This window comes from Carcharhinus amblyrhynchos, chromosome 4 (assembly GCF_965287045.1).
Source record: "Carcharhinus amblyrhynchos chromosome 4, sCarAmb.v2.hapA, whole genome shotgun sequence".
Taxonomy (NCBI): domain Eukaryota; kingdom Metazoa; phylum Chordata; class Chondrichthyes; order Carcharhiniformes; family Carcharhinidae; genus Carcharhinus; species Carcharhinus amblyrhynchos.
Genome location: NC_137327.1, coordinates 115,241,086 through 115,268,728, shown reverse-complemented (window position 1 = coordinate 115,268,728; position 27,643 = coordinate 115,241,086). Strand labels below are relative to the sequence as shown.

General features: G+C 43.2%; 1 protein-coding gene across 3 annotated transcripts in view; it reads right to left on the bottom strand.

Annotated features, from left to right (window-relative positions):
- The window catches only part of ints6l (integrator complex subunit 6 like), a 220,271-nt gene that overhangs the window by 54,178 nt on the left and 138,450 nt on the right, over nt 1–27,643 (bottom strand). For all 3 annotated transcript variants that reach the window (XR_013886531.1, XM_080187764.1, XM_080187763.1), the window contains exons 3-5: nt 16,201–16,350; nt 7,830–7,919; nt 2,755–2,938 (exon numbers count right to left, since the gene is read on the bottom strand). Coding sequence is in view for 2 of the 3 variants with exons in the window: in XM_080187764.1 (XP_080043890.1) it covers nt 2,755–2,938; nt 7,830–7,919; nt 16,201–16,350 (424 nt within the window). In the remaining variant the exon portion in view is untranslated. The remainder of the gene's footprint in view (nt 1–2,754; nt 2,939–7,829; nt 7,920–16,200; nt 16,351–27,643) is intronic.

Here is a 27,643-nt window from a genome sequence, read left to right as displayed (position 1 = left end):
AAGGTTGTGAAGTTTCCTCTCTTGACAGCTCTCCCAGGCAGTGCAGTCCAGAGTCCCACAACCCTCTGGGTGAAAAGCACTTTCCTCAGATTCCCTCTAACCTTCCTGCACCTCACCTTAAAATTATATCCCTTCAATTATTGATCATCTAAGGGGAACACCTTCTTCCTATCCATCCTGTCTAGGCCCTTCAATCTTATACAGTTCAATCAGGTCCTCGCCCCAACCAGCTGCCCACTCTGTTCTAAAGACAACAACCTGAGCCTATCCAGCCTCTCTCCATAGCTGAAACATGAAAGCCCACGCAACATTCTTGTGAATCTCCTCTGCGACCTCTCCAGTGCAATCAAATCTTTCCTACAGTGAGGCAGCCAGAACTGCACACAGTGCTCCAGCTATGGCCTAACCAAAGTTTTGTACAGCTCCAACATAATGTCCCTGCTCTTATAATCTATGCCATGGCTGCTAAAAGCAAGTGCCCCATATGCCTGCTTAGCTACCCTATTGATCTGTTACACTACTCCCACCCCTATGGATAAGCACCAGCCAGGGTTATCTTCAAAATTCATACCTGGGGGAGTCAGAGTGCTCTCCAATGTGTTGCCACCGTTTGAACATTTTACCAATGGCACGACTAGAAGCAGACAGGCTCTCCACAGCAAAAAGCTGGGTAGTAAATTTAAATATTAAAAAGTCTTATTAAGGGCAATGTTACTAAGCTTTCAGCATCTTGCTGAGAGCAGAGAGACTTCCCTTCAATTAACACGTGTTAGTTTGTCAAACGCCTTTTCAAAGTCTTTTGCTTATTAAATGAGGGAGTACAAACCAATTTTCAATAACTATTGAACTATTAAACTAAAACTGACATTGAACGATTAAACTAAAATGGACTTCAAAGCAATGTCCAGTTTAGAGAAAAAATCAAATGGAAAAACATTTCAATGCATACTGCAGAGACAGTATGGTGTTCCGCAGGAAGAATCATCTGCAAATACATCATCCTTTTTAGAATCAGGAGATGTGATATGGAATATTACAGACTTATAATTAGAAATTTCACATGACAGAATAGAACAAGGTGAGTAACAAAGCAAGGGAATGTGCAGAGAAAGACATAATTAAAACTAAAGTCACTGATAAGGGACAAAGGAAGGATCTGATTGGAATATGGAACTGTATTAGGTCATGCAGAAACGTGTCAATTTGTCATGTAGCTGGAGTACGGCAGAGTTAAGAACAGTGGTTAGTTAGGAGTTAGAAGCCTGTAGTTATCTCATAAGCTTGTCACTATAATGCGTTTAAATTCTTCCAATTAAAGCAAATGGTTCTGCTACAAGTATGTTTGTTTACTGTAACTTAGATCCTCTAATACCTAACATTCAATGCTACAAACTTAATTAAAGAGTAAACTGTACAGATATTTACCACTCTGACAAAAGTGGGGTTCAACATCAATAAAAAGAAAAAATGCTGGAAATATTCAGCAGGCTAAGCAGAATCTGTGGAATGAAACATAACGAACATTTCAGGTTAGGATGGCTTTCCATCCTGAGTCGTTCCAGCAATTTCTGTTTTTATTTTAGATTCCTAGCATCTGCAGTATTTAGCTTTGGGGTTGGAATTCAACAATTCTGCTTACCACTTCAGTCAGTGTACATGATACAAATCCCAGGAATTCATACTGTTCTAAGCTTGCATTCTGCACACAAACCAAATGATGTGCTGATCTACTTGCATCCCAATGCAATTCACCCCCACCTATGCACATTACGGAGTGAATTTTACCGTCTCGCCCGCCACAGGAATCGGAGCGTGCAAAGGGCGGACCATGGAAAGGTCTACTTACCTCGGGTAAGATTTTCCGGTTTTGGGGTGAGTGGGGCCCGAAAATCCCACCTTGCATCTTGCTAATATATGCACCACCATGCTACACTTTGACTGTATTTGGTTAATTTTTACTCTGTATAACCAATCTACCTCCTTGCAAATGTTATCTACTATTTATCAGCCCAGTTCTAGACAACGTCAAGCTCCTGCTGAAGGCTGGGAGAACCTGCCATTTTCAAAACCCTAGGGAGTGAAATATGAGAGTTTACATTGATGAGAGAAAGGTGAAACCAGCAACTGTGACAGATAATAATCGTGCCACGCAAGGGTTGGTAATTATAATAATCTGAAGACAAGGCATACCCAAGTCCAAAGCGTAATTCAATATTCACCACAAGCCAGGACAGGTAGAATGTCTGAAAAACCATCCAGAATACCTTTCTTGCATCCCTGCCATTGGACACAGCACCCAGCGTTCTCCATCACTGACGCACTGTGGTTGCAATGTGTAAAATCTATTAAATGCACTGTAACACCTCACTGAAGTTACTTCAACTGCATCAGCTTTCTCATGGTCTCAACATCAAGAAGGACAAAAATAATTGTCATAGTAAAAACATCGGGTCTTGGACATAAATTATTTTTCCTCCTCTGTCGTTGGGTCAATATCATCATTACTGATACTTCAGTGGTTGAAGGAGACACCCCATTGTCATCCATGCTGTTCACATCCCAAAAACAAATTGTTTTTAAAGTTACATTTCTAGATTATTGCAAAGATCTCTTGTGCATAAGTTGGCATCCTAGCCACCACCCAGGATTCCAAGCCTCTGACCTGTTCTTGTAACCACAGTCAGAGAATACTGCAATCAGCTAGGAAATCCAAAATCAAGACCTTTCCCTTGCTCAGTAAGATTGTTGACTCACCTCCTGTTACTTCACACATTTGGGTTACTGCAGATTCATCTGAAGGTACACTGCCAAGCTGCTCCGCTTCGAGAGATGAAGCACCAGGGAGACGAAGGACCAGTGCAAACAACCTCTGATCCCAACGGAATGGTTCTTTTGTCAATTCGCTGCCAGGCAAGGGGGAATTTAGCGGCAGGTGAAGCTGGAACAGGAAGAGAAGGTTTGTGACATAGACAGAATTTAACATAATTCGGCATGTCCAAAAGCAACAACACAAATAGAATTTAATTGAATGATGCCCCATGTCAGGTTTGATGGAAGGGGTGCAGTTAATTAGGCGGGAATATAGGGATTCCCACCTCTATCACAATTAAGTCCCATGACCGATTTCTGGCCCAGCTACCAATTGAGGCCCTTAAGTGGGGGAATGAATAATCAATTAATGGTCTCATTCCACTGCCACTGGTTTGATAGCGTGGGCCATCAACAACAGCAGAGGAGGCTCCACAAGTATCCACATCCAAAATAACAGGGGAGCACAGTACATCAATTCAAAAGACAAGGTTGAAACATTTGCAACAATCTTTAGCCAGAAGTGCCAAGTGGATGTTCCAATTTCCATCATCACAGATGTCAATTTTCAGTCAATTCGATTCACTCCACTCCAAGAAATGGCTGAAGGCATTGGAAACTGCAAAGTCTATGGGACCTGACAATATTCCAACAATAATATAGAATGTCACATCCCTAGCCAAGATGCTCCAGTGCAGCTATAAAACCGCCATATATATCTGGCAACACAGAAAACTGCCCAGGTGTGACCTATACACAAAAAGCAGGACAATTCAACCCAGCTAATTACCACCCCATGAGTATACACTTGATCATCAGTAAAGTGATGGGTCATCAACAGCACTATCAAGTGGCACTTGCTTAACAATAACTTGGTCACAGACACTCAGTCTAGATTTCATCAGGGTCACTCAGCTCCTGACCTCATTATATCCCTAAGTTCAAACATGGACAAAAGGATTTAATTCCATAGAAGATGTGAGAGTGGCTGTCCTGAATATCGAGGCAACATTTGATTGAGTGTGGCACCTAGCAAAACTGGAGTCAATGGGAATCAGATGAAAACTCTCCACTGACTGGAATCATATGGAACACAATGGAAGATGGTTGCAGCTTTTAGAAATCAATCATCTCAGCCCCAGGGCATCGCTGCAGGAGTTCAAATTTTCAACTCACAACTCACCCACCATAGTGAAGCAACCATGCACACATGTAGCATAACCTGAACAACATTCAGGTGTGGATGTGGTAACATCTATGTCATACTAGTACCAGGCAATGACCATCTCAAACAAGAGAATCCAACTATCTCTTTAAAGTTTATTCATTTGTGTCACAAGTAGGCTTACATTAACACTACAAAGAAGCACAAAGAAAATTACAGCATAGGAACAGGCCCTTCGGCCCTCCAAGCATGCACCAACCATGCTGGCTGACTTAACTAAAATGCCCTACCCTTCTGGGGACCATATCTCTCTATTTCATCCTATTCACGTATTTGTCAAGACGTCCCATAAAGGCCACTACTGTATCCGCTTCCACTACCTCCCCTGGCAGCTTGTTCCAGGCACCCACCACCCTCTGTGTAAAAAATCTGCCTCACACATCTCCTTTAAACCTTGCCCCTAGTAACTGACCCTTGGAAAAAGTTTCCAACTATCCATTCAGTCCACAACTCTCAATCGTGTAGACTTCTATCAGGTTGCCCCTCAACCTCCATCGTTCCAGCGAGAACAAACCAAGTTTCTCCAACCTCTCCTCATAGCTAATGCCCTCTATACCAGGCAACATCCTGGTAAATCTTTTCTGTACTCTCTCCAAAGCCTCCACATCGTTCTGACAGTGTGGCGACCAGAATTGAACACTATACTCCAAGTGCGGCCTAACTAAGCTTCTATAAAGCTGCAACATGACTTGCCAATTTTTAAACTCAATGCCCCAGCTGATGAAGGCAAGCATGCCATATGCCTTTTTGACTACCTTCTCCACATACGTTGCCACTTTCAGTGCCCTGTGTACCTGTACACCCAGATCACACTGCCATTTACTGTATATTTCCTACCTGTATTAGAGCTTCCAAAATGCATTATCTCCATCTGCCATTTGTCCGCCCAATTCCAACTGATTTATATCGTGCTGTATCCTCTGATGGTCCTTATCACTATTCGTAAATCCACCAAGCTTTGTGCTGTCTGCAAACTTACTAATCAAACCAGTTACATTTTCTTCCAAATCATTTATATGTATTACGAACAGCAAAAGTCCCAGCACTGATCCCTGAGGAACGCCATTTGTCACAGCCCTCCATTCAAAAACACACCCTTCCACTACTATCCCCTGTCTTCTTTGACCAAGTAAAATGTCTGACAACACCAGGTTTAAGTCCAACCGATTTATTTAGGTTGGACTTAAACCTGGTGTTGTCAGACTTCTTACTGTGTTTACCCCAGTCCAACGCCGGCACATCCACATCATGACTTCTTTGACCAAACCAGTTTTGTATCCACCTTGCCAGCTCATCTCTGATCCCATGCGACTTCACCTTCTGCAACAGTCTGCCATAAGGGACCTTGTCAAAGGCCTTACTGAAATCCAAGTAGATAATATCCACTACCCTACCTTCATCAATCATCTTCGTCACTATGAAATCTGTCCATGACGTTCAATGGCATTACCATCACTGAATTTCTCACTGTCAACATCCTTGGGGTTACTACTAACAAGAAACTGAACTGGACTAACCATATAAATACTGTGGTTTCAAAAACAGGTAAGAGGCTGAGAATCCTGCAGGAAGTAATTTACCTCCTGACTCCCCAAAGCCCATCCACCATCTACAAGGCATAAGTCAGGGCAGCACAATGGCGCAGTGTTCTCCCCGTGCCTGCGTGTGTTTCCTCTGGGAGCTCCTGTTTCCTCCCATTGTCCCAAAGACTTGCTAGTTAGGTGCACTGGCCATGCTAAATTCTCCCTCAGTGTACCCGAACAGACGCCTAAGTGTGGTGACTAGGAGATTTTCGCAGTTACTTCATTGTGGCATTAATGTAAGCCTGTTTGTGACACTAATGCATAAATAAATGAGTGCAATGGGTGCACGGAATACTCCCCACTTGCCTGGACGGGTGCAACTCCAGCAATTCAATAAGTTCAACACCAAGGACAAAGCAACCCACTAACACTCTGTCTATACCTTCTACTCCACCCTGACACACAGCGGTTGCAGTGTGAACCACCCCCAAAATATACTACAGGGACTTCAATGGCACTTTCCAAATGTCTAATCTCCAACAACTATAAGTATAAGGGTTATTGATGCATGGGAACACCACCACCTTCATGTTCTTCTTCAAACCACACACCATTCTACTTGGAAGTACATTGTCATCACTTTGTTGTTGCTGGGTCAAAGTCCTGGAACAAATTCCTAACACCACATGGACTGCTGCAGCTCAAGGTGGCAGCTTACCACCACTTTCTCAGGGTGAAGTAAGGACATATAATAAACACTGCTGGCCTAACCAGCAACTCCCATGTCCCTTGAGAGAATAAATGTTTAAAAACAGAAATAAAGGTCTGGTCATGGAGACTAGTAGCGAAAGGTCCCTGTTGCTTTGGAAGCAAAACAGCAGGGAGTAGGTCATTAGGTCACACTGGATGCACTCAATGACAGCTAAAAGTGGCACCAGTAATCAAACTTTTAATGAGGTGTGGTCACTGTCAATAGTCAGAAAATTGTAATTTTCTCCAACAAAACACTAGACAGAATGAAGATAGTGGTATTTAATGGAGGCAAGAGGAGCTCTCAAAGGAGATTCGACCTTGCCTCTTTTAAAGTAACAAAGTGACAGATAACAAATTATAAAACTAATTCTTGTAATATTTGAAAATGGTAAAGTTTTAAAAAATGAAAAATCCTTAGAAAGATGGATTGCCAGAAACTATCACTCAATAACTTGACAAGTTTACCTAGTGAGCAGCAGGCCAGGAGAACACCAGCACCATACTTGGTCTGTGCTAAATTCTAGCTCCAAACCAGTTGCCAGTACAGTCTCTGCATTTGGCCTGAGAAACACGGTGGGGGACCAAACATTTTCATCCTTATTGCTATCCATATCACACTGACATATGACTGCATATGTTAGTTGAGGGCCCTCTTGTGATCGTTGAGTACTCTTATCTGTAATTCCATTTGTTTATCATCTCTCACCTAATGATCTGGTCAGACTGATTCCTGAGGCAAGAGGTTTGTCCAATGGGGAAGAGATCGAATCAAATGGATCTATGCAATGTGGACATTTAGAAGAATGAGAGGAGATCTCGTTGAAAAGCTTAAAATTCTGACAGGACTTGACAGGGAAGATGCTGAGAGATTTTCCTAACTAAAGAGTCTGGAACTCAGTTGTAGCTTCAGGACAAAGTCATTCATTTCAGACCCAGAAGAAATCTTTTCATTCAGAGTTACGAATCCTTAGAATTCTTTACTCCCAAAGGCTATAAACGATCAATTATTGAAAATACTCATGGCTGAGATCAATATATTTTTGGATACTAAAGAAATCAAGGGACTTGGAGATGGGTGGGAAAGCAGAGTTGAAGTTGAGGATAAGCAATGATCTTGATGGTGGAGCTGGCTGGAAGAGCCTTGTGGTCAACTCCTATACTTCTTAAGTTCTTATCCATCTAGTTCCCGCATCCATCCATCCACTTAGCTGTTCCTTGCCCCCAGCCATTCATCCATGTGTGATCAAGCAGTCAGAAAATGCTCACTGGTCACATTCACATCTGAATGATCACTTGGGCAAGGTATTTGAGGGATACTGCACTTAGCAAGGAACTTCAAAGATAAAATAGAGCAGAAAATCATTAAGGGGGCCAAAAAAAGCTACAGGAATCCATGCTAAATTGCTTCATTCACTTATCAGCACAATGTCAAAAATTCTAAATCAGAAATCATGCTCTCGAAAAGTATAAAGTTTAAGTTATAATCAGTTTACAAAGTGGTCCGAGAGTCTGGGTCTTACCTCCTCTTGCACCCCACCATTATTTGTCATTCTGCTTCCATCAGAGATAGTGATTATAACAGATGGTTCAAGAAAAAAAGGATTCCTCCCCTGCAGAGAAAGAAAGCAGACAATATGGAGCATGTAGAACAAGCAATACAGGGAAGTCTGTACATGTCAAATTGTACAGCAGCTTAGTTCACCGTTCCATAATGGTTGTCAGCAAGTTGTTATGAAGAGAGCACAACCACTGGTGAAAGTAAGCCATTCGCAGACACAAAGCAACAATTTGTCGGAAACATTTCTACGTTTCATGATTTTAAATGACGTCTGTGCTGTTATTGCTTTCCAGGCATTACGCGAAATATATTTCCTAAAGAAAAAAGTGCATTGCTAAAGTGCTTTCCATGTTCTCGGGATGATTCAATGTGCATTCGAAGTGTAGTCTGTGTCGTAATGTAGGGAACCAGTAGCCAATTTGCACATAACTATTTCCCACAAACAGCAATAAGATTGTGACTGCCTGTTTTAATGATGTTGGTTGAAGGATATATCAAGGTGTGACTTTCCCACCCAGCTATGCTACTCAATCAGCATAGCGGGGTGGGAAATGTAAGCAGGACCCAAAAAATCTAATTCTTGCCTGGCAGCTGGCCGTGATCTTCCCAGGCCATTTTCTTTGATGTAACCAGCCTTGCACTGTTATTTATTCCTTCATTGAAATCTATTCTCCACTGGCATGAATCACATGACAGCCTCTGTATTGCACAGAATGTTGTACACTCATGAAACTCAGCTCACCAAAAAAAGGTGGGAAAACCTCCCATTGGACACTGGAAAATCGTGCCATGTAGGTCAGACTGGATAATGCTGCTCCACCAAGTGCATTACAACATGTGACAATTCTGTGATTTCTTGGTCACCATTACTGATATTAACATTTTATTTCAGATTTGTATTTAGTTAATTGAATTTAAATTACTTTGATGAAATCTGAACACAGCTCCAGATTGCAGCTCCAGTAATATAACCACTGTGTTAACATATTCCTTTGGAATCACAGAAAGGATATGAACAGGTCATTGTAGTCACATTACTGCATTACAAGAAAACTGTAGAGTTTGCACAATATATAGATGGAACACACATGAAGGAATGAAGTTAGATGTACACAAAACTCCTCTTGCAGAGTGAAAACAAGACCACCCAGGTGGAATAGTGCAAGCAGAGTGAAATCTCAAGGGCAATGAATCCAAAGTCAACAACTCTTGAATGAATTAAAAAAAACTGCTTTAAGGTGAAAATACAGATAATTCCCAGAATAACAGAGAAAAGCTAAACACTGATTGTGTTAATGAAACTGGTTTGGTTTCTGATGTAGAAGCACTTGCCCTCTATGGTGTCCATGTTAAAGATAGGGTGACTTAAATTGAAGTAATTGAATTTATATCTCCCCATCCAGTGGGATTTAGATTCCTGTCTTCACAGCATTAGTACAGGCTTCTGGATTGCTAGTTCAGTAGGATTACCATTATCCATCCCCCTTGATACTGTTCACTGCTGTGCAATTCGCTTCATCCTCAATAATGAAAACCATACTGTTATATACGAGCTCAAAACTATTTATGCAAATATCTAGTGTATCAGTCTCACTCCAGATGTGTCTGCTTTTTGTATAAATGCCTAATCTCAAATGAACAATCATTCTTTGCATTTCCTGCTGTTCTTCTGCCCTCAAGATGAGAGGTTGTTGTTCAACAAGAGGAAGAGCCAAACAATTAAAAAATCTATATAAACTTTCAGCAACAATAGTAGCCTACATATGAACCTCAGGCAGTACTTCACAGCAATCGTATAAAGAACTGGCCAAGTTATTTTCCACTTTCACAGAATGTAGGCATCACCGGCTGGACCAGCATTTATTGCCAACCTTGAATGCCCTCGAGAAGATGGAGTACATATGTTGTCTACATACATCCTCAGTGCTGATAGGAAGGGATTTTCAGGATTTTGACCAAACCCAGTGAAGGAACAGTGAGCGATACAGTCCAAGTCAGGATGGTTAGTGACTTGGAGAGTATCTTATTAGTAGTAATGGTGTTCCCATGCAGTTGCTGTCCTTGTCCTTCTAGGTGGTAGAGGTCACAGGTTTTGAAAGTGCTGTTGAAGGAGCCATTATTGAATTGCTGCAATGCATCTTACAAATGTTACATTATGCTGTGCACCAGAACCAGTTTACAAGCTAGCCAAATGAAAGCAAAGATCATCTAAAATCCCTTTCAACTCTTCAGGCAGTCCTAGATTTGGTATTTCTTCAGTGAAACAGGGCAGCATGGTGACACGTGGTTAGCATTACTGCCTTACAGTGCTAGGGACACGGAATCATAGAATCCTACAGTGCAGAAGTTTGGCCCATCAAGTCTGCACTGACCACAATGCCACAGCCCCACGCATTTACCCTAGCTAGCCCCCCTGACATTAGGGGGCAAGTTAGCATGGCCAATCCACCACGCCCGCATATTTTTGGACTGTGGGACGAAACCGAAGCATCCGGAAGAAATCCACAGACACGGGAAGAACGTGCAAACTCCATACAGACAATCTGAATGAGTACTATAGACATGCAAATATCAACAATGACTGCTCAAAGCTATTCAACCGTGGAGGCATCACAGTCAGGCCCAATCTCCTGAAGTCATCTCATGTAGCTGGAAGTGGGAAATTGTGGACAACCAATTTTCTCTTCCCTCATCCAGAGGTGCAAAGACACAGTACAACATTGCTCCCCCAGTAAGCATCAAGATCCTCATTATAGATATACGTCTCTGAATAAGCTCGCAGAATCTATCCAAACATTATTCCCAATATCATACAATCATAGAACCCTACAGTGCAGAAAGAGGCCCTTTGGCCCATCGAGTCTGCACCGACCACAATCCCACCCAGGCCCTACCCCCATATCCCTACACATTTACCCGCTAATCCCTCTAACCTACGTATCCCAGGACTCTAAGGGGCAATTTTAGCATGGCCAATCAACCTAACCTGCACATCTTTGGACTGCGGGAGGAAACTGGAGTACCAGGAGGAAACCCACGCAGACAGGAGAAGAATGTGCAAACTCCACACAGACAGCCATATGGGAATCTTTGCACATGGGAATAAGTAGTGGGTGGAAGGTAAAATATTCTTTAATTAAAAATTCCAGTTTCAAAACACAGGACGAGTAAGAAGATTTCTTGAATGGTCAATCCCATAAGCTTTAGATGGTGGAATCGAGTTGGACGCAAAGTCCTATGAGCCTTTATAGAGGTTCAATGTTTAGTTTTTTTTTAAAGTTCCAATGCAACTCATTCTCTTCAGATTGGGCACTCAGTCATCAAATGGCATGTATAGAGCCCCCCACAGTGCATGCACTGGGTGACATTTCAGTGCCCGTCACACCAACTGGGTGGTACTGATGCAATATGGTGTCAAAGATAATTTTATTTGGTGGGACAACCCGCAACATTCCATCCAGCTCCAGCATAGCTAGTAGTTGCAAAGATGGCACAGGATGCAGTTCAGACAGAAAGGACCAGCTGGGTGGACTTAAAAACTGCGTTGGTCCGTACGGAAGAACAAATTTGAAGGGCTGTTATAGTGGAAGAACGCAGAATATGCAAGATTCATACTGGGCGGTGCAATTACACTTGGAGAGGAATATTTGGTGTAAGATGTTGTTGGTAGCTCCAACATCATGTAGGAATTTAGTGGAAGCTCTGGATAGTTGGTGCAGAGATTGCCCTGTATGGAGATTAATGTGGAGATGCCAGCATTGGACTGGGGTAGGCACAGTAAGAAGTTTCATAACACCAAGTTGAAGTCCAATAGGTTTATTTGATAGTACAAAATTTTGGAGCGCTACCCCTTCATCAGGTGACTGGAGAGTTAGGTTCACCAACAGGGCAATATATAGACACAGACTCAATGACAAGATAACAATTGGAATGCGAGTCTTAACAGGTAATCAAGTCTTTACAGGTGTAGACAACATGAGTGGAGAGAGGGTTGAGCACAGGTTAAAGAGGTGTGAATTGTCTCAAGCCAGGACAGTTAGTGAGATTTTGCAAAAACCCAGGCAAGTCATGAGGGTTATAGATAGTGTGACATGAACCCAAGATTCCAGTAGAGGCCGTCTTCATGCGTGCGGAACTTGGCTATCAGTTTCTGTTCAGCGATTCTGCGTTGTCATGTCTTGAAGGCTGCCTTGGAGAACACTTACTCAAAAATCAGAGACTGAATGCCCTTGAATGCTGTAGTGTTCTCCGACAGGAAGGGAACACCCTTGCCTGGCGACTGTCGAGCAGTGTCCATTCATCCATTGTCGTAGCGTCTGCATGGTCTCACCAATGTACCAAGCCTCGAGAGATCCTTTGCTGCAACATATTAGGTAGACAACCTTGGCTGAGTTGCATAATTATGTATGGGTGTACTTGGTAGATGGTGGTCTCATGTGAGATAATGGCATCCATGTTGATGATCTGGCACGTCTTGTAGAGGTTGCTGTGGTGGTCGCTGTTCTCCTGAAGGCTGGGTAGTTTGCTGCGGTGAACAATCAACAAGTTCCATCCCACCCTCTCATCACTTACTACTCTCCAGAATCAGTTGCATTCTTGGACACATGCATCTCCATCAAGGATGGTCACTTCAGCACTGCACTGTACCGCAAACCTATGGATAACCTCACGATGCTCCACTTCTCCAGCTCCGACTCAAAACATGTTAAAGAACCCACCCTCTACGGACAAGCCCTTCATATGCACAAGATTTGCTCAGATGAGGAGAAATGCAACAAACAACTAGACACTGAAAGGTGCCCTTGTAAGAACAGGATATGGCGCTCGACTCATCGATCAACAATTCTGACGCGCCACAGCAAAAAACCACACGACCTCCTCAGAAAACAACACGGACATGGCAGACAGAGTACCCTCCGTTGTCCAGTACTTCCCCAGAGTGGAGAAGCTACGACATCTTCTGAGCCTTCAACATGTCATTGTTGAAAACAAACATCTCACTAAGGCCATCCCCATACCCCCACTACTTGCCTTCAAACAACTGCGCAACCTCAAACAACCTTGCAGCAAACTACCCAACCTTCAGAATAGTGACAACACCACACAACTCTGCTACAGTACTCGTTGCAAGATGTGCCGGATCATCAACACAGATGCCATCATCTCAAGTGAGAAAACCATCCACCAAGTACACAGCACATTTGCGACTCAGCCAACGTTGTCTACCTGACGCGCTGCAGGAAAGGATGTCCCGAGGCAAGACCATGCAGACACTATGACAATGGACGAATGGACACTGCTCGACAGTCGCCAGCCAGGAGTGTCCCCTTCCCGTTGGGGAACATTTCTACATTCAAGGGCATTCAGCCTCTGATCTTTGAATAAACGTTCCTCAAGGCGGCCTTCAAGACACACAATGCAGAATCGCCGAGCGGAAACCGATAGCCAAGTTCTGCACACATGAGGACAGCCTCAACCAGGAACTTGGGCTCATGCCACACTACCTGTAACCCTCATGACTTGCCTGGGCTTGTAAAATCTCACTAACTGTCCTGGCTTAAGGCAATTCACACCTCTTTAACCTGTGCTTAACTCTCCCTCCACTTGCGTTGTCTGCACCTGTAAAGGCTTGATTACCTGTTAAGACATGTTAATGGCTGGCATTCCAACCATTACCTTATCATTGAGTTTGTGTCTATATATGCCCCGTTTGTGAACCCAACTCTCTACTCACCTGACGGAGGGGCAGCACTCCAAAAGCTCGTGCTAACAAATAAATCTGTTAGACTTTAACCTGGCATTGTGAGACTTCTTACTGTGCGTATTCCATTGATAATCTCAGGCGTTTTGACTCACGTCTAAAGGAGTCTGTTTGGGAAATGCTGGTGTCATCTTCACTGGAGGAAGTTCTTGAAGTTGATATGCTTAGGGGTAAGTGTAACTGGCCCCTGTGATGAGCACTCTGTGAGGAAGAGAATGAAGAGGAGCACTTAGGACTCTTGCAAGCTGCCGACAGGGATGCCAGGAGTTTAAATCTTGCTGCACAGCTTCTTCATCTGAAGATTTGAGCCAGGCTTGACTGATTGTCTGTGCGGAGTCTACACATTCTCCCCATGTCTGCATGGGTTTCCTTTGGGTGCTCCGGTTTCCTCCCACAGTCTGAAAGATGTACTGGTTAGATGCACTGGCCATGTTAAATTCTCCCTCAATGCACTCAAACGGATGTTGGAGTGTGGAGACTCGGGGATTTTCACAGTAACTTCACTGCAGTGTTAATGCAAGCCTGCTTGTGACTAATAAATAAACATTTTTAAAAAATGTTTCCCAACCCCATTCTCCTGCTTTTTCCCCATAACCTTTGATCCCCTTACTGATCAACAACCTATCAATCTCTTTCATGAATACGCTCAATGGCCTGGCTTCCACAGCCTTTGTGGCAATGAATTCCACAGATTCACCACCCTCTGGCTGAAGAAATTCCTCTTCATCTTGGTTTTAAAAGGTCATCCCTTTACTCTGAGGCTGTGTCCTCAGATCCCAGTCTCTCCTACTAATGGAAATATCTTCTCCACGTCCACTCTACCCAGGCCTTTAAGTATACACCCTCCCCCCCTCCCCCAACCATCCTTCTAAACACCAACGAGTACAGATCTAGAGTTCTCAAATGCTCCTCATATGTCAAGTTTTTCATTCTCGGGATCATTCTTGTGAACCTCCTCTGAATCCTCTGCAAGGCCAGCACATCCTTCTTTAGATACAGGACTCAAAACTGCTCACAATATTCCAAATGGGATCTAACCAGAGTCTTATAAAGCCTCAGCAGTACATTCCTGCTTTTGTATTCTAGTCCTCTCAAAATGAATGCTAACATTGCATTTGCCTTCCTAACTGCCAACTGAACCTGCAAGTTAATATTAAGAGAATTCAGAACTCCTAACAACTCCTAAGTCGTTTTGCATTTCCAATTTCTGAATTCTCTCCCCATTTTTGGGGGCTTTCACAGTAACTTCATTACAGTGTGAATGTAAGCCCACTTCTGACTAATAAATAAAATAAAAGATAAAACATTTAGAAAACAATGTGTGCCTCTAATCTTCTTATCAAAGATGTGTGGGCTAGGTGGATTGGCTATGCTCAATTGTCCCTTAGTGTTGGGGGGGCTAGCTAGGGTAAATGTATGAGATTGTGGGGATGGTGTCTGGGTGGGATTGTGGTTGGTGCAGACTCAATGGGCCGAATGGCCTCCTTCTGCACTGTAGGATTCTATGCTTCAAAAAAGCATAATCTCACACTTTCCCACATTGTATTCTTTTTGCCACTCTCCTAACCTGTCCAAGTCCTTCTGCAGCCTCTCTGCCTCCTCAATATTATCTGTTCCTTCACCTATCTTTGTATCATCTGCAAACTTAGCTTTCATCTAGATCATTGCTATATAAAGGGAAAGGTTGTGGTCCCAACACTGACCCCTGCGGAACTCCACTAGTCACCAGAAGGGAAAGTGCTAACTTCTAGCAGTAGCTTTCCCCTATGGATTAATCACAAAACTGAACTTGCTGATGAATTCTCAGTATACTGATTTTTTGGCAGTTACAATTCTATTTCTAACACCTAACCTTTTACCATCTGCACCTTCTATATAAGGAAGATGGCATCAAAATAATCTGTGCAAACATTTGTGGCTATGTTATACAACTGAATATTGCAATCTTGTGTGGAACAAATTGGGTCTGAAAGTTGCCATGGCAACATAAAGGAACATGACAAAAAGTCCAGAAATTTCAGTTGATAGATGAGATCTTCTGACGGGGTTAGCAGGGAAATGTGTGGGGTTATGGGAAAAGGGCCTGGGTGCAACTGTGTCAGTACTGACTTGATGGGCCAAATGGCCTCCTTCTGTACTGTAGAGGTTCTATGATCTTCTGACTTTATACAATATTGAGATCCTGCACCATTTACAGCACTGACCATTAACTGGACAGAGATTCTGCATTCAGTAGTACCACTTTTCCAGTTTCTTTTCTGCATCACTCAGCTTATCACCATCTTGCACACAATCTTGGAGTACAAGTTTAGTTGATGTTATACAACAAATTAATTTCCACAAAATGACAGACTCAGCAAAAATATTTTATTTATAATTAGGCTACAGAACTCAAATTTCAGTACGGAATGAAAATATCATCCATTTTTAAATCCTCAGACTCAAGAAACGCTTTAATTTTTAAAGGTGTCTTCTAACTTCAAACCACAAATGTCACAGGTACCATTTACAAAAACAACTTAATAACTGGAAGGAGTACAAGCAGCCAGGGAACTTAATAAAAATATCTTACCTGGCCATAATTATCTATCCCAGAAACTAGACGGTTCAGATTGAGCAAATCGAAGGATGTGCGCAGAGCTTGTCCAAGTGTAGTCAGGCCTGTGGCCTGCAGATTCTTCAGCTCATTCATGAAAGTCGCATGGTTTTCTTTCCAGCCAGCCTGCAAAATAATTACATCATCTAATGGTCATTGGACATGCTCTTCCATATAATCAGCATAATGTGAAATTCAGTAAGGAACAATCTGTCTCTGCAGCTTTATCGTTTAGCAAATCAACTTTATCGTGAATGAATAGCACTAATGAATACTTTACTCTCTACCAAGTTTGAATTTGTCTGACAATTGCATCCATTTTAAAAGATACCTAATTCAAAATCATGTTGCCAAAATGTTAAATCCAACTCTTACCAGACAGTTCTCTATTAATAAATCAAACCTCAGATTGCAGAATGGGAGGTCTGAATCAGAGGGTCACCAACAAGAGTTATAAAAAAAATGTTGCCACAAAGACTTTATGTTGCTCCATCTGGGACTGTCAAGCAACTGGTGTCAATATTCCTGTGCAAAATGACATCACAGGGACTTCTCTAGCAGACTCAACTGAGAGGGGACCGCACTTAAAAACACTGAATAATGCTAAAAAGAGGAACATGCTGCCAGAACTTTTGGTCTTGCACTCAGAAGAAAAGCAAGAATGCCAAATTTCAAAAGACCACAACTATTTATACTACAGGAGAAAAGGGGTGTGGATTGGTTTGCACACTTTCTATGATTTGCCATGGCATTGCCAAGAAGAAAGTAATGGAAAGCTAGTGTCCCCAATAGTTTTGTTTAATTCAAAAGACACAGTCCTTGAACATATTCCTTTTGCCTGCGGAGGGCAGGTTTCCTGCATGTCAATATATGTAGCTAGTTTAAGTAAGTGAGCAGAAATTTGGCAGAGGGGTATAAATTGGGAAGTTGTGAACTTGTCCACTTTGGCAACAAGAATAGAAAAGCAGCATATTACTTAAATGGAAAGAGGCTGCAGGACTCTATGGTACAGAGGAATCTACAGAGGAATTTGGCAGCACGGTGGCAGTGATTAGCATTGCTGCCTCACAGCATCAGGGACCCGGGTTTGATTCCTGGCTTGGATCACTATGCGAATCTGCACATTCTCCCCATGTCTGCACGGGATTCCTCTAGTTTTCTCCCATAATCCGAAAGATTATGCTGGTTAGGTGCATTGACCATGCTAAATTCTCTCTCGGTGTACCCGAATAGGTGCCAGAGTGTGGTGACTAGGGGATTTTCAGAGTAACTTCATTGCAGTGTTAATGTGACTGCTTGTGACTAATAAGTAAATAAATAAAATCTGGGTGTTCTGGTAAATAAACCACAAAATATTAGCATTTAAGTGCACCAAGTGATTAGGCAATGTTACAATGGCATTTAGTGCAAGGGGAATTGAGCATAATAATGAAGTGTTGCTACAACTTTCCCAGTATTAACTGGGGATAGTCAAAGTGTAAAAGGCTTATTGGATGGAATTCTTAAAGTGCATTTAGGAAAGCTTTTTGAGCCAGCGTGTAGAAAGTTCGACAAGCAAGGGGGCGGCACTGGCCCTAATTTTAGGGAATGAAGTCGGACAGGTGGTAGAAGTGTCTCTGGGGAACATTTCAGTGATAATGGCCATAACTCAGTCAGATTTAAGGTAACTATGAAAAGGGCAAAGACGAACCAGAAATAAAGGTTCTGAATTGGGGGAAGGCCAATTTTAATAGGATTATGACCAAGTCCAATTTTAATAGGATCTGACCAAAGTGGGCAAGAAGCATACTTGTAGGAAAATCCACATAAGAACAGCGGGAGTCATTCAAAAAGGAAATAGAGAGGGTGCAATGCCAAGATGCTCCTTTAAAGATAAACGGCGGGACCAAAAAGTGCAGAGTACCCTGGATGTCAAGGAATATCTAGGATTGGATTAGGAAAAAAAAGAGAGGTTTATGGGAGATAGAGAGGCTCAAAGCCATAGAATCTGTAGAGTATAGAAAGTGCGGTGGGAGCTTAATAAAGAAATCAGGAGAGCAAAGAGGTGACATGAAAAAACACCAGCAGGCAAAATAAAGGAAAATCCCAAGGTGATCTATAAGCACATTAGAGGGGCACTGGGGAATGGTTACAGTCTATCAAGGACCAAAGTGGCAATGTGCATGTGAACAAAGAGTAGTACAGCACAGCACAGGAACAGGCCCTTCAGCCCTCTAAGCTTGTGCCGATCATGATGGCCTAACTAAGAAAAAAACCTTTTGTCCTTACTTGGTCCGTATTCCTCTATTCCCTCCTTATCCATGTACTCATCCAGGTGCCTCTCAAATATTGCTAATGTGCAAGCTTCCACCACCTCCTCTGGCAGCAAGTTCCAGGCACCCACCACTCACTACATGAAAAGCATTCCCTGTATATCTCCCTTAAACTTTCCCCCCTCACCTTGAATCCCCTTGTAATTGATATTTCCAGGAAAAAGCCTCTGACTATCCACTTTGTCTATGCCTCTCATAATTTTGTAGGCATCTATCAGGTTTCCCCTCAGGCTCTGTCTTTCCAGTGAAAACAATCCTAGTTTATTCAACCTCTCCTCACAGCCAACATCCCTGAGACCAGGCAACATCCTGGTGAACCTTCTTTGCACTCTCTCCAAAGCTTCCACATCCTTCTGGTACTGTGATCAGAACTGCATGCAATACTCCAAATGCGACCTGACCAAGCCTTTACTCAGCTGCAACATGATTTCCCAACTCCTGTACTCAGGGCTCTGGCTGATGCAGGTAAGCGTGTCATATGCTTTCCTAATCACCGTGGCCTGTGTTGTCACTTTTAGGGAACTGTGGACTTGCATGCCCAAATCCCCCTGTTTGTTAACGTTGCTAACGGTTCTATCATTTACAGTATAATTCACACCTAAATTTGATCCTCCAAAATGCGCCACCTTGTATTTATCCGGATTAAACTCCATCTGTCATTCTTGTGCCCAAGTCTCCAATCTATCTATATCCTATTGTATCCTCTAACAATCCCCAGCACTATCGGCAACTCCGCCAATCTTGGTGTCATTCGCAAACTTACTAATCAGACGACCCACATTTTCCTCCAGATCATTTAAATATATTACAAAGAGGGCCCAGCACTGAATCCTACGGAATATCACTATCTACAGGTTCCCATCCTGAAAAACACCCATCCACCACTGCTAATCTATCTTCTATAACCAAGCCTGTATCCATCTAGCCAGCCCATCCCGAATCCCATATGCTTTTAGTTTTTGTACTATTCTGCCGTGTGGGACCTTGTCAAATGCCTTAACGAAGTCCATATAAACTACAGTCACAGCCCTCCTTCCCTATTCACTTATCTTTGTCAACTCTTCAGAAAACCTCATCAAGTTGGTGAGACATGACCTTCCCTGTACAAAACCTGTCACTAACTAGTCCATTTTCTCCCAAATCTGCATACTTTCTGTCCCTCAGTATCTACTCCAAAAGCTTCTCCACCACTGAAGTCAGGCTCATCTGCGTATAATTTCCTGGATTATTCCTGCTTCCTTTCTTAAACAAGGGAACAACATTGGCTATTCTCCAGTCCTCTGGAACCTCACTGTGGTCAAAGAGGATGTGAAGATATCTGTTAAAGCCCCAGCTATTTCTTCCTTTACCTCCTACAGTAACCTGGGATAGATGCCATATGGCCCTGAGGACTTTTCTATCTTAACGCAATTTAGGATATCCAACATATATCTTTTGATATACTGACATTCTTAAGAGCATTCATACACCCATCCCTGACTTCACATGCCCTTCTCCTTGGTGAATACCAATACAAAGTACTCATTAAGGACTTCCCCACTTCCTGTGGCTCCACTATAATTTCCCTCCATTTTAAGTGGACCTACTCTTTCTCTTGCTTCTAATATACGCGTATAAAGCCTTAGGATTCTCCCTGACGCTGTCTGCTAAAGGCATTTCATGGCCCCTTTAAGCCCTCCTAATTCCATGTTTAAGTTCCTATTTCACTGTACTCAAGGGCTTCATCAGTTTGTAGATGCCTAGACTTATCGTACGCTTCCTTTTTTGTTCTAAGCTTACAATTTCCTTTGTTACCCATGGTTCCCGAATTCTGCCTTTCCTATCCTTCATTTTTGTATGGTTGGAAGATGTAGGTGAGGTCCAAAAGTAGTTTTTAAAATCTGGTGTTCACTACGGAGAAGGACGATGAAAATGTAGAAAGCAGGGGTGGGTAACTGTGATGTAACTGAAAAATATTAGTATTGACAGAGAGGAGATATTAGCAGTTTTAGTGGGCTTAAAAGTAGATAAAACCCCAACCCAGATGAGATGTATCCCAGGCTGCGCCATGGGACAAAGGAGGAGATTGCAGAGGCTCTGCCACTGATTTTCAAATCCTCTCTGACCACAAGAGAGGTACCAGAGGACAGCTAATGCAGTACCATTATTCAAGAAGGGAAGTCAAGGTAAACCAGGTAATTACAGGCCAATGAGTTTAACATCGGTGGTAGGGAAATTATTGATTTTCCAATCTGCACTTGGAGAGACAAGGGTTAATCAAGGATTGTCAGCATGGCTACATCAAAGGGAAATCATGAATAACAAATTTAATTGAATTTTTGACTAGGGTGTATAGATGAGAGCAGTGCAACTGATGTAATCTACATGGACTTCAGTAAGGCCTTGACAAGGTCCCACATGGGAGACTGATCAAGAAGGTAAGAGTCCATGGGATCCAGGGTAATTTGGCAAATTGACTTGGTGGCAGCAGGCAAAGGGTGATGGTAAAAGTATTCTTTGTAAACCTGCATCCAGTAGTGTATCGCAGGAAGCTGTTGCTGTTGACAGTATACATTATCGGCAGATTCGCATCGATTATTAAAGACTGAGATGAGAATTTTTTCTCCCTCATGGCTCTTAGCCATTTTACATAAATTTGTGATTGACAAAAAATTTAGGGTTGTGTGTGGCACGTTAGGAAAGTGGAGTGAGGCCATAATCAGATCAACCACGATCTAACCAAGTGACAAAGCAATCTCAAGGGGCCAGATGCTTGCATTGCATTCACTCCACTTCCCCGAAAGAGGCATCTGATCTGTAATTCCTTCCTTCATTATTCTCTCCTCAACCCTTTAACCCCATTTCCTTAACCATGCTTTTGAGTCACCTTTCTGATTACTGCTTACCAGCCAGTTCCATCCTCTGAAGCACATCAGGAAGTCACACTAAAGATAAGCATAAATGTGAAATAACTGTTGCTGTCCTTTGCTGGCAAGAGATCTGTATCTGAATAAGAATTCCTTAAGATACAGCAACAGTTTTCTGTCATTTACACTTAAATCATTGGTTTAAATCCTGAAACATATATGAAGAAATGTGTTTGAAATAACTTTTGAAACTCTACACTGCACCTCAGTCCTTGTAGGCCTTTTAGCATCTCTTTTCAACGAACAGATTGAGATTCTGACTAAAAGTCACACGGTTGTCATAAGACTTCCTAAATCATATCAAGCCGATAATGTTATCACCACCATTGCACAAGGTTTGATATCAACTGAGACAGACGTTACAGAAGAGTTTCCTTACCCCTCAGTGACACAGGCAGGTTCTCTCATTAGAAAACCCTTAATCTTTAGAATTAGTGACAGATTGAGAAAAAGGCAGCAAATACGACACACGCATCAAGACTCCCACTTGAAAAGCTGTACAGAGGCCTGCCACCTCACTAGCCACCGTGGAAGTCCAGTACTTACATGCCTTCAGACTATCTTTTGCCTAAGAATGCTCCATCCCTGGGGTGATTACCCACTCTCAGTCCCAATTGGCCCATCAAGCCAGGTGACCGCCTTCTGCTGTGTTATCTTTAAAGGGATAACCACCACATCCCTCCCCTTTTCATTCTTTTATACAATCTTCAAGTCAAAGTTATTCAATTCCAAGATCAAACTAAACATTATACAGGATTTGGACAATTATAGATCAAGTCTTTGAGAGGTTTTTGTATTTGTTGTAGAGTGCAATTTAATAGTCTGAGATGGTGCTTCCACAGAATCAACATTAACAGGAATTGCAATAACAGGTGCCTCTTCTATTTCCACAGAAACATTAATTGTGTCTTCAACAGGTAGATCAGGGATTTCAATGCTTACAAGTTTGAAAACGCGATAGCTCATTGATAAGATCTTGAAGTCTGTGTGTGAAAACAGAGTATCTTTTATTGGTCAGCTTTAACCATGTACAGTTCCAAATATGGGCTTGCATGAAGCTGTTCCATACATGCCTGTTGCTTTTTTATTTGCATGACCAATTCAGAAGTGTTGTTTCTTGTGCACTACACAAAGCATACTGTTCACAGAGAAGGAAACGAGAGAGTGTAGAATGTAGTGTTACAGTCATAGCTAGGATGTAGAGATAATGATAATGGTGATGGTGTCACGACTTGCGCACAGTCAGCCTCACTCTCTCTTCCCAATTCCCATCTGGATCCAGTGGCAAGACAAGAGTCAAGACGGCTAGAGATGGGACTTAGCGCAGTGGATGACCAGGACGTCTTCTGTACCGCTGTTCAAAAAAGGTAGTCGGGATGACCCTGGAAATTATAGACCGGTGAATTTGACATCGGTGGTAGGGAAATTAATGGAAAAAATACTTAGGGGTAGGATGTATGAGCATTTGGAGCGTTGCGATCTGATTAGGGATACGCAACATGGCTTTGATAGAGGGAGGTCTTGCCTTACAAATCTGGTGGAATTCTTTGAGGAGGTGACAAAAACGGTTGACGATGGGAGAGCCGCTGATGTCATCTATATGGATTTCAGTAAGGCGTTTGACAAAGTCCCTCATGGTAGGCTGGTAGAAAAGGTTAAGGCGCATGGGGTACGAGGCCAGGTAGCTAGGTGGATTGAGAACTGGCTGGGTAATAGGAGACGGAGGGTAGTTGTGGAGGGGACCTTGTCCGGCTGGAGGCCAGTGACCAGTGGTGTGCCGCAAGGCTCAGTACTGGGACCTCTCCTCTTTGTAATATACATAAATGACTTGGAAGAGAGTGTAGGTGGTGTGATCAGCAAGTTTGCTGATGACACCAAGATGGCAGGGTTGGCGGGTACTGAACTGGATTGTCAGGTGATACAACAGGATATAGATAGGTTGGTGCACTGGGCAGATAGGTGGCAGATGGAATTTAATCCTGACAAATGCGAGGTGATGCATTTTGGAAGGAATAATGCAGAGAGGTGCTATGTGATAAAAGGTAGACAGATTAGGAGTATAGACATACAGAGGGACCTGGGAGTGCAGGTTCACAAATCCATGAAGGTTGCGTCACAAGTGGAGAAGGTTGTTAGGAAGGCGTATGGAATGTTAGCCTTTATAGGAAGGGGTATAGAGTATAAAAGCTGCAGTCTAATGCTTCAGTTGTACAGAACGTTGGTTAGACCGCATTTGGAGTACTGCGTCCAGTTCTGGTCACCTTACTACCGGAAGGACGTGGAGTCTCTGGAAAGGGTGCAGAGGAGGTTTACCAGGATGTTGCCTGGCATGGAGGGGCTGGGTTATGGGGAAAGGTTGGAGAAACTGGGACTTTTCTCCTTGGAAAGACGGAGATTGAGGGGGGACATGATAGAGGTATATAAGATACTGAAGGGAATAGATGGAGTTAATAGTGAGAGACTGCTCCCTAGACTGGGTACAAACACGAGAGGTCATGATTTAAGGGTGAGGGGGGAGAGGTATAATTTGGAAGTGAGAGGAAGGTTCTTTACGCAGAGAGTTGTGGGGGTATGGAAGCGCTACCGAGTAGGGTGGTGGAGGCAGGAACGTTGGACTCGTTTAAGGTTCAGTTAGATAGACACATGAGTGAAACGAGGATGGAGGGTTATGGTAGGGGCTATTAAATAAGGTTAGAACCTCGGGAGACACCGGAAAAGCAGGCTTGTAAGATTAACGTTTTTGTCTTTTTATTCCGCTGGTGGAGGTCCACCTCGTGTCAAACGAGGGGCATGCACACGGTGGGTCGTGCGTGGGCTGCTCTTGGAAGTTCTGGGAGTGGCCTAGTACTTCGTGTCGGCGTGTGTGCGCTTGATCCTGGACCGGTAGACGGGCGCCGCAACAGCTCGGTGACTTGCGCTGCTAGCTGTGCAGATACATGGATTTGGGCCTGTGTCTGTGGGAGTTTGCGCATTCTCCCTGTGGTTGCGTGGGTTTCCTCCCACACCCCAAAGATGTGCTCTTAGGCTGATAGGTTTTACCAAATTGACACTATTCTCCCCTGAATCTGGCTAAGTTAGGGGTTCCATTCGTAGACATGCAGGGTAGAATAGGTGCAGGGTGATGCGGCGGCGCGGGCTCGTTGGGCCGAAGGGCCTGTTTCCCGTGCTGGGTTGTTCTTTGTACCTTGTCCTGCTGTTTGCATTCCACGACGCTTCCAGAGACCGCCTTCTTGACCATTGGACCTTCCATTGGTCTTGTCCACTCAATTTTCCGGAGTCTGTCTTCACATGCAGGGATAGACATCTCCCTATCTCACCAAGGGTTGAGACCTGTCAGCTAACCTTAACTGGTTTAACTGTCAAAGCCGTTGCTCGGGGTGTGGCTGCTGTCGCATGCAAACAACTACAGGGAGCCATAGGTGAGAGCTGAGTACCAGGTGGGGACAGAGGGTGGACAACCCGCCCTGAAAAGGACACGACAAGCTCCCCCACCAGAGGTACTAACCCTCCCTGACACCCCATACACCCAAGGATGCAGAGAAAGACCAAATTAGTGCAAGGTAAGTCCATTCAAAAATCTCACAGCAGCAGGGAAGAAGCTGTGAGTCGGTTGGTATGTGACTTCAGACTTATGTATCTTTTTCCCAACGGAAGAAGGTGCAAGAGTGAATGTCTCAAGTGTGTGAGGTCCTTAATTATGATGGCTGCTTTGTGGGAAGTGAGACAGAGTCAATGGATGGGAGGCTGGTTTGCCTGATGGATTGGGCTACATTCACGACCTTTTGCAATTCCTCACAATCTTGGGCAGAGCAGGAGCCATACCAAGCTGTGATACAATCAGAAAGAATGCTTTCTATGGTGCATCTGTAAAAGTTGGTGAGAGTCGTAGCTGACATGCCAAATTTCCTTAGTCGCCTGAGAAAGTAAAGGTGTTGATGGGCTTTCTTAACTATAGTGCCAGCATCGGCGGACCAGGACAGGTTGTTGGTGACCTGGACACCTAAAAACTTGAAGCTCTCGACATTTTCTCCTTTGTCCCTGCTGATGTAGAGAGGGGCATGTTCTCCTTTATGCTTCCTGAAGCCGATGACAATTTCCTTTGTTTTACTGACATTTAGGAAGCGCTTATTTTCCTAATTCTTGACTGAGTTTGTTCTTATATATCACCAAGATCCCCCCCCCAACAAGAGTTTATTCCCCTTCTCCATACAGTGTAGAAGAGGCCCTTCAGCCCATCAATATGCGAGAAACACCTATCCTACCTTCGTAATCCCATTTACCAGCACTCGTCCCATAGCTCTGAATGTTATGACATGCCAAGTGCTCATCCAGATGTTTTTTAAAGGATGTGAGGCAACCCACCTCCACCACCCTCCCAGACATGGGGAAGCAATGGCATAGTGGCACTGTCGCTGGACTAGCAATCCAGAGACATAGGGCAATGCACTGGGGCTAGGGTTTGAATCCCACCATGGCAGATGATGAAATTTGAATTCAGTGAAAATATGGAATTCAAAGTCTAATGATGACTATGAAACCATTGTCAATTGTGTAAAAACCTACCTGGTTTGCTAATGTCCCTTAGGGAAGAAAATCTGCTGTCCTTACCTGGTCTGTCGTATATGTGACTCCAGACCTATAGCAATGTGGTTGACCCTTAAATGCTCTCAGGGATGGCCATATAAATGCTGGCCCAGTCAGCAATGCCCACAACCCATGAATGAATTTTAAAAAAGGCAGCACTGGATTAAAAAAAAGCTTTTCCTCACGTTCCCCCTAATCCTCCTGCCCCTCACCTTGAACTTGTGTCCCATCGTTCAACTAAAGGAACAATCGCTCCCTATCCACCTGGTCCATGCCCCTTAATCTTGTACACCTCAATCAGGTTGCCCCTCAGTCTTCTCTGCTGCAACAAAAATAAACCACTTCTGATTCCCCTCTGCCACTCAGTGGAGCAGAATATCTGGCCATTATCAATGTTCTGCTTCTGGGTGCTTGCTGTGCATAAATTGGCATTATGCAATAAAGAAATAAATGAAAATGAAAAAGGAGCCACAATAAACAATTGTTAATGTGACAGGACAATCTGAAGGAGCTCATCAATCCTGTCCGACAACTATACAAACTCTTGCAATTGTATTACAAGGAAGTGTTGCAGGTGTCTTGACCAATTTTAAAACAGTGCCATATGCACACATACTCAAAATCAAAAATCAACAGAGTAACAGAGGCATAGTAATAGGAGGATGTTATTCCACCCCTCAAGTCTGCTACACAGGAACAGGAAGAATGCATTCAGTCCTGAGACCTTACTCTGCCATTCGATTAGATCATGGCTCATCTATACCACAATTTGATTCTGATTTATTATTGTCATATGTATTAACACAGTGAAAAGTTTTGTTTCTTGTGCACTATACAGACAAAGCATGCCGTTCATAGAGAAGTCATAGCTAGAGAGTAGAGAAAGGTCAACTTAATTCAAGGTAAGTCGATTCAAAAGTCTGATGGCAGCAGGGAAGAAGCTGTTCTTGAGTCAGTTGATACACAACTTCAGACTTTGGTATCTTTTTCCTAGCAACAGGTGGAAAACAGAATGTCAAGAGTGCGTGGGACCCTTAATTATGCTGGCTGCTTTGCTGAGGGTGTGGGAAGTTTAGACAGAGTCAATAGATGGGAGGCTTTTGTAATTCCTTGTGGTCTTGGGCAGAGCAGGAGCCATACCAAGCTGTGATACAACCAGAAAGAATGCTTTCTATGTTACATCTGTAGAAGTTGGAGAAGGTCACAGCTGACATGCTAAATTTCCTTAATCTTCTGAGAAAGTAGAGGCTTTGGTGGGCTTTCTTAGCTAAAGCGTCAGCATGGGGTGGGGGGGGGGCAGTGGAAAACCAGGATAGGTAGTTGATGATCTGGGCACCTAAAAAATTGAAGCTTTTGACCCTTTCTACTTTGTCCTCGTTGATGTAGACAGGGGCATGTTCTCCTTTACGCTTCCTGAAGTCGATGATAATCTCCTTCGTTTTGTTGACATCAAGGAAGAGATTATTGTTGCCGTACCAGTTCACCAGATTCCCTATTTCATTCCTGTAGTCTGCTGGCCAAAACCCTTTAGTGCCTGCTATGATCCTTTAATACTCTTGCCTAACAAAAGTCCCTCTCACTTTTGAAATTCCCTAGCCTCAGCACCTGTTTGAGGGA